The sequence below is a fragment of the Enoplosus armatus genome, chromosome 18 (assembly GCF_043641665.1).
Source record: "Enoplosus armatus isolate fEnoArm2 chromosome 18, fEnoArm2.hap1, whole genome shotgun sequence".
NCBI lineage: Eukaryota > Metazoa > Chordata > Actinopteri > Centrarchiformes > Enoplosidae > Enoplosus > Enoplosus armatus.
In genome coordinates, this window is record NC_092197.1 from 1,140,001 (window position 1) to 1,148,529 (window position 8,529).

The following is an 8,529-nucleotide window of genomic DNA, read 5'->3' on the forward strand; positions in this document are numbered from 1 at the left end:
ATTAAAAGCCTAACATAAGTTTTCTTCTCTACTCGTCTTTTGATGTAAGATTAATTTCCTACGTTGTCATCCAGCTATAAAAACACCAACTTGAGTGCAGCGCTGAAGCTTTTACATATAGAATAGTAGATGTGCTCTAAAAGCAGAGGACTCACATATTTCTGAAGACTTCTGCGACGCTATCTGTTTCCCAGCTGTCCATTAGTCTTTATATAGGATGTTACAGTGGGGAGTTCCAGGTGGTGTAATAAAAAAACATCAGTCAGAGTTGACCTTAGCGTCGATCGATGACCTGCTCAGTTTTTCAGAAAAGCCCAGCAGCTTTGTTCCCGTCCAGACCTTCATGAGTAAATGATCAAAAGACAGAGTTGGCTGAGTAAGAATTGATCACAGTTTAGGAGATCCACCAGGTCCCTGCAGCATCGGGCTACAAATGTATTTTTATAAGTATATATTTCACAGCTGCATATTGATGCCAAGCAGCAACACAGAAATATAATATTATTAGCCACACTTATGGAGCAATGTCGCTCCGTCTGTCCAGACTGAAACAACAACTGTTCACCAGCAGTCACACCACAAAGTGACATTCGTTCCTCCGTGTGAAACAGGTGACGCGAGAAGCTCTGTGACGTTGTGACTACTCGTTGGTGAACTGCTGTTACTACTAGCCAGTGAGCTAACCGCTAACACGCTAGCCAGTCACAATATCTCCCCGAGCGTCTTTCTATTTCACCTCTACACCATTTCATTCAATACAAAGTTATTAAAGAGTTAGCAAACACATTAGCTTGTTCGCTTATCTTGGACAATAAGTATAACAGGACAATAAGTTCACACAGTTTATCAAAAATAAGTATTTGTACCTGTAACTGGTTATGAACCAAGTCTCTGTTGAGTTAAATAAATCTGGATGGTGCAACACAGCTAATAAGATACATTAGCGTCCTCTATTTTGGACTCTCTGGTTCAAGATGGCTTGATTGATTGAAGTTCACCAAAATTGAGCTCTGCGTGGGACATTCACATTGACTCATTTCTGCTCTATTTATCAGTATATTCTTTAAAATGAGCACTAAGCCTCACAGAGCTGCCTCCTCTGGAGACTCTCAGTCATGTTAAAACAACCTAACTTTGACTAAATGAATTAAGGCAACAACATGTTGACTGTGATGGATTACACATCACAAGCAAACTTCAAGTCTCTGCAAGTTGAGTTTTATTCTGCACATAAGTGAAATCAATCTGAGATATACAGCAAAATAAAAACACGCAAACAGCAACGTCTTTAAAAATGTGTTTCTGCTGTTCTATCAACCGCTGACTTGATGATGATGACTTCTTGAGAACTTGTGAAACTATCTGGCAAACACTAGAAGAAGAAGAAGAAGAAGTCTCTGTGGATCAATCTGACATAAACAACTGTCCTGAGTGGCAGCCGTCATCCTGCAGGAGGCTGAAGTCTGGATGAAGGCTTTGCATCTCCTCAGCCTCTAAATTCATCCTACATCGTCCTTCAGAACTGTTGGACCATGAATTTCTCAAAAGCTCTGAGGGGCTTTGTCGGTGCGAGGAGTCTGCACACCCCGTGACAGGAATCAATCAATCAATCCCCCGACCGGGCAGCGGAGCGGAGCCGCGCTGATACGTCGAACCTCGCGGCCCAGACTGCAGCCAATCACGGTGAAAAAACACCCAGACATCCTTTTCTATCCCACAATGCTCGGCTCGGCTCGGCAGCGCTCTCAGACCTATTGGAGCTGAAGAACGAGGGAGACAAACACGGTGACTCGACAGCATGACAGGCGTAGCTATCAGCGTCGTGGATTATCACACACACAGACGCCGTTTGTCGAAAGCGTCAACAGACCTACTTCAGTGGGATTCCCGTATCAAAGGCAGATAGATGAGGGAGCAGCGCGGTGGCTTAGCGTAAGCTTTGAGGCAAATGGGAACTGAAATATTAACCTTTTAAAAGGCTTGGCTGCAGACACACTTGATTGTGCCAATCTGCTTTGAGTGAGTTTGACAAGGCAAAGTGTCAAGGCCAGCTTGTGTGTGTGTGTAACTCAGTCAGATTGAAAATCCAAATTGTCACTCTAATCCCAGACAACCGTATCAAATCTCTCTTTGGATCACAATTGGTCGTTGGCCAGGGAGCAAAAACAAACAACACTTTCAACGGCCTTTCGAAGTGCGCCTGTGGAGGCTTTCAGTGCAGCTTTGTCTGGAAGAGAGGAAACCTTTTTGTTTTTCTACAAGAATTGAATCAAGAAAACTGCCTTCATTTTGTTCTTATTCCTCCGTGGCTCATCACGAACCTTTAGTTTTGTGCTTAAAGGAACAGTTTGACATTTTGTGAAACATGCTTATTCTCTTTCTTGCTGAGAGTTAGTTGAGAAGATTGATACCACGCTGCTGTCTGTCCGATAAATACGAAGCAGCCAGGAGATGGTTAGCTTAGCTTAGCTTAGCAGAAAGACTGACTTGTCATCGTGAGCGAAGACAAAAGTCACTGCACCCAACCAAGAAATAGTCCCCCCTGTAAAACCACAAATTGCCCTCTTAACAGTTCTGTTTTTGTGCAGATTAAACAAACGAGATATAACGTGTTAATCAGGGAGCTTCAGAGCTGCTGGCAGGCAGATTTTGTTAACTTTGGTCAGAGCCAGGCTAGCTGTTTCCCCCTGTTTCCAGTCTTTATGCTAAGCTAAGCTAACTGGCTGTAGCTTCATATTCAACCGACAAATATAAGAGTGGCATTGATCCTCCCATCTAACTAAATGTTGAACTATTCCTTTAAACCATTCAAACATAGAACCCATTCATCAATTTCTTCTTGTGCGTGAGGACGTGCGTACATTTACAAACTCTCCACATGTATGTTCGCCTCAGTGCTACACAGCTCCAGCTGCAAGTAAACCAATTCCTAACTTACAGACACACAAACCACAACTCTGCCGTCAACTATCGTTAATAAAGATGAATCAAGATTAAGATGATGTCCATCCTGAAGAGGTGCAGTGAAATTGTTCCTTCACTGCCTTCACTGTTTGGTTTCTACTGTGCTGCATCTCCGTGGCTTCATATACGAGTGCCCAGCGTCTTCTTTGTTATCTGTAATTCTTATGTAAAGTGTCCCCACGCTGTATCTTGCTCTATTTATTTTTGGATAAGTCACTTGAGGAAATGTCAATTAAAAGAATCTGTCTGCGCTGAGTCCCATCCAGCATCGAGGCGTCGACTGAACGGAGGGAAGGTTTGACATTATATAAGATACTGTGATATTTGAACAAAACCAATAGTAGAGTCAATAGTGGAAACACTGTAAAACACAATATGAGACACAACAACACGCGTAACAAAGCAGAAAAATGTTATGGCCTTAAGTCTGTTGCCCCAGTGCATGCTGGGAAGCTTGCACTGTTTTCACCTTTGTGACGATGCATTTTCCAGCTGATCCAAGGAGAGTTTATTTTATTTAGCTGAAGGAGGAGGAACACTTCATCCTTCACTTCATCACAAAATAAATTCTCATCTGCGGAGTAATTAGTGAAAAGTGCACTGTTTCCCTCGGAGATGTAGTGCAGTAACGTTTACACAACGTTTACACAACGTTTACACAACGTTTGTCAGGCCGACGCGTGGAGCTCATCATCTGTGTGATGAGACGAATCATATTTAGCTTATCAGGGGTTCATTTTTACATTTTTGTTTTACGAATGCTTTGATAAATGAGGGCCAGGAAATGGAGAAGGATAACAGAAAAACCCAGAACTGCACACACACACACACACACACACACACATCCATGGCTTAAAACAGACATACACAAAGTTAAGCTTCAGTTAATTGCTTCTATTGTAGAGACGTGTCAGCAGCATCAGTGCATCCTGCAGCCATCCTAGAGAGGATAATCCTGGATACTGAGGCAGCACCAACAACACACACAAACACACAACACACACACTTTGAAACCCCTTTAAACAGCCGCACTGGGTCACAGAGGTCCAAGCAGACCTGCTGAGGTGGAGACATCACTGGCAGTAAGACCTGAGACTGCTTCAGGCGTCCTGCTTTGATGTCAACACTGCACACAGAGGAAGGTTAGCACCAGGAGAACATCAGGGGAGGCACACAACCCCCCACCAGCTCCTCCACACACACACACACACACACACCGGGCGTCTGAATAATTCACCGGGATGTTGTCGTCTCTGGTAGGTTTGTTGCAGGAGCCCAGACCAGATGTCAGAGAGTGTGAGAGACGCTGCAGCTCTCACTTCTGGTCCTAATGACTGCAGCGACTAATTGAGATGGCAGCTCGTCTACACACTCAACAAACACAAACAAGGACAAACACACACTCAAACACAAAGAGGACCAAACCAACAGTCTGTGAGCCGGCTCACGTCCACACACAGAGGACAGAATCATAAGACGATCTGACGACTCACTTTAATAACATTAAGAGTAGAGCGCGCCGACACACTGCTGAGCTGATCTGGATCAAAGAGCCCGAGTTCCCATCATGCAACAGTCTATTAGTCTTAGTTTAAATCTACTTTTTATAACTAATAACTTTTTAATTTCACGTCCAGCTGTTGGGTTCATTTACGGCACAGAAGGACACGTGTGGACAGTAACTGTAATGCAGCGGTTGATCTCTCCTTCTGCATTTAAAGATTCTCTGAAATCTGAATATTGATGATAATATTCAAGTCAGTTGCATTAGGAAATATTTTTTGAAGGAAATGTAGCTCCATGTGGACTTTATGATTTATTCATAGAAAACTCTACAAGCTGTTCGCTGCCAACACAAAATGATACTGCAAAACATTCACCTTCAACATGTTTCAGTCGTTCACTGTTCATCAGTGACCAAACTGTCCAAAACCAGAAGATATTCAATCTACTGTCACATGCGACAAAGAAAAGCAGCAGAGAACATTTGTCAGATTAATTATCTGTCGATCAACACATGAACGAATGGACTAATCGTTGCAGCTCTAGTTAGTAGGATCAATTTATTGTTGGATTTGTTGAACGTGAATATCACCAGACGGATCCTTTGAGGTTATTGAAAGGTTAACCGACTGTCCTGCGCGTCATGCGACGGATGTTGCTATCTAAATTCACATTATCTTGAACACACCAAGTCAAACCTCAGACTCTGGAGTGTCTGAAACATTTCAAATGTCTGCTGAGCTTCTGAAAATGGTGAAATACAGTTAACAGGCTAACATGCTAAAGCTCTGCTACATTCCTTTAAAGCTAACGCAGCATTAGCTCCTCATGAAGAGCACAGTGATCCGTATCATGGTGGGAATCAGGGGCTCATAGAAATGAAAGGTTAAACCCCTCTAAGCCCACCTGTGCTCCGCTGCTGCTGCTGCTGCTGATTAAAATGGGGTCACCTCCAACTTTCTGACTGCTTCTGTCTCATAATAATAATAATAATAGTATAATAAGGAGCTCTTCTCTTCTACCTGCTGTGTTTCTGCTCTTCCTCCAATCAACTATCATTCATAGATAAATCACACGGTCTCTTTCATAAGGATGTAAACGGATAATATATCATAACTCATCAAATCAACACAAAAACATGAAAAACACGTCGCTACAGCCGACAGAAGTCTTTACACTGGTGTCAGGATCGGTGCCCATGAATCTGTGTGATAAAAAGGTTGTAAGAAAGGCTCAATATACCTTCAGTTCTTGGTTCAGAATAATTGATTCAGACTTTTCACACCCGGTGTTGATGGTCTGTACGGTGCCAACACGTCAAGTGTAAATAAATATGTCAGAAACAGGCTTCATCCTCAGGAACTTTGAACCAGATTCAAAGCGGTGCCGGCTGCTGGGACTCGACCCTCCCTGAGCTTCGTCTGGACCTCCTCCCATTATATCTACAGCCTTTAATAACAAATCGTGCACCGTGGCAGTTCAGCCTTTCACCAGACCAGCGGTTCCCGACCTTTTCAGCTCGAGACGCCTCCTCACAGACCGGTTGAACCAAAGAGTGTTATTATTATAATTATTAAAAGTAAAATGAGACAAGATTACAGGAAAGTCTGAAAAATTAAATGTAGTCTGGTGTAGCAGATGTGTTCTTCTGCTGACCTCATATCATTCTTTATTATTTGATTATTATTTGTTGGCAGGTATAAATCCGAATATAGATCTTTTTGTTACTTGGATCCAGATGGTAGCTTCACTCCTACTGGTTCTTATTCTCTGCTGCTTCTCTCTCAAACTTCCCTTCATGTTTCCTCACTTCCCCTCATTCTGTGTCTCTTTCTGAAGCTTATTCTCAAAAGTTTGCAGCCCGAGGATCTAGTTGTATAATAAGGCCAGAGTTACTCAACCATAAGAAACTATCTCCGCCGTCTCCCCCTCACTTCCATTTTTCTCTCCTCTCACTCACAAGTAATAGGAGGGAAAAACCGAGAGGAGAGAGTCGACGGGGAGAGGACAGGAGGGGGGGGGGTGAGGAGGAAACAGGAGAGCTGACGTGATGAGAGGAGAAAGGCGACTCACAAGATGAACCAGTTCTCCAGAAGAGAAGACAATCTATATTTTTTTAATTACGCGGACGTTCACAACAAACTTTGCGCGCCGCTGCAGTCGGTCGATGAGGCTGCATGTTGCTCTCTGGACGCTGCAGCTCTGAATCTGAGCTCAGCTGTCAATCTGTCTTTCTAGCAGATTACCGCTCTCGGCCCGAGAAATGAGACCACGCAGTGATCCAGCCTATCTTCACACACAGGCACAAGCCCAGTCTCTGCTACTCATTAACCACCGACACCGACGGAGAGATGAAACCAGCGATGCAGAGAGTGTGTGTGTGTGTGTGTGTGTGTGTGTGGCTGCATTTACAGACCGAACACTGGTGTGTGTTCGTGGGGAAAGACGGGAGTGACGAGGACTAACAAGAGGACTGAAGCCTGCTGGGAGCTGACTGATGACTTCATATTATTATTGAAACACACCTCCCTTACAGTCCTGTCACATTCAACAGCTCTGTGAGGCCAACTGTCACTCTGGATTTTCAAAATAAAATCAAAGAGTGAAAGTGATGAAATGTTCTGGAACGAGATGAAAGAAGTCAGAGAATCATACAAGACGGCGACACACACGAGACGTTTCACTGTCATAATATTAATAATATTAATATTAATATTAATAATAATGTATGTCTCACCTCTGAAAGCCTCCACAGAACCATGAAAACAACATGAATCAGGCTTTAGTTGCCTCGAGCTTTGCTGCTGCAAATCTGTTGTATATGGACGTGTGTGTGTTACAGAAAGCTGACCCTGGATCTGCCATACAGTAAACGATCCAATCACATCTCTGCTGAGGTGTCATGAGACGGCGGACCTCTTACAAACCTGCTGTTGGACAGTTCAGTAAAAGCTCATGTTTTAAGGTCTGTTGCCAACACACGGACATGAGGATCAGGTTTTCTTTGGGATCCTGTTCAAACTCAGATGTGGGTACAGCAGTCTGGACTTGAATGTATAGTTTTCCCATAAACAACAGCTTCCCTTCAAAACTTCATCCAGGACCAGGACCAGATGACCCTGATGACATCACCAGGGTCATTAAACAAACACCAGCAGCCTGTTTTCTGTGTCAGACATCAAGTCTTTCACTGCTGATCATCGAACTGAAGGAAGCCCCCCCCGCCCCGCTCTGCGCGTGAGAAACAGTGTAACTGCAGCAGAGCTCGTGGACAGGTGATCTCTGCCTCTCTGCATTCACTCCTGATCGAGGCTCCCACGCACACGAGTGGGCTCCGGTCCACATGCACTCTGTCAGGATGCGTGAGCAGCCTGGACTGTTGGAGCTGCTGCTCAGTAAAGAGCCCGCAACAGCGTTTATTTCAAGACTTCAAAGCCCCCCCCTCTCCTCCCCCTCCTCCTACGAGTCGCGGGAGGAGACGTCTCCTCTGAACAGGGATGCCCAGAAACACGAGTTGTTTTTGCAGCGTTTAGAAACTGAACTCATCCCGCGGGGACCGCAGCCAACAGGGACAGGGTTTAGACTCAAACACGCACGAGGTTTGAACAGACTGGTCTGATCACGAGCACACAAATGAGACCGTACCTGCTGCCGAGACGCGGCTCCACAGCAGCCCGATCCACAGCACCGCGGACAAGGTGATGCGGACTCGGTACCCGACCGAGCAGGCGGCCGGCGGCATGGCGACAGAAGCCGGTCCAGAGGAGCGGGTGTGTGTAGCCTGTCGGTATCTCTGTCAGTACACAGCGAGGAGAAAGTGTCTGTCAGCTGATCTGCAGTCAGTCGGTCAGGTGGAGCCGGGATCAGGATCAGAGACGGTCCGCATGTCAGAGCAGCATCCTCCTGACTGACTGCAAGGAGCGACTCCTGCTTTCTGCCTCCGATCTGTCCTCCTTTTCTCCTCCGCGGACTCTTCCGTCCTCCCTCCCTCCCTCCCTCCCTCCCCCTCCATCCTCTCTCTCTCCCTCCCTCCTTCCTCTCTCTCTCTCTCCCTCCTTCCTC

General features: G+C 45.1%; 1 protein-coding gene across 1 annotated transcript in view; it reads right to left on the bottom strand.

Moving 5' to 3' along the window:
- Positions 1-8,218, bottom strand: part of LOC139301056 (seizure 6-like protein) — a 37,979-nt gene extending 29,761 nt beyond the window's left edge. Inside the window, exon 1 of the mRNA XM_070924327.1 lies at positions 8,113-8,218. Coding sequence (XP_070780428.1) covers positions 8,113-8,209 — 97 coding nt within the window. The 5' untranslated portion in view covers positions 8,210-8,218. The remainder of the gene's footprint in view (positions 1-8,112) is intronic.
- Positions 8,219-8,529: the final 311 nt, after the last annotated feature.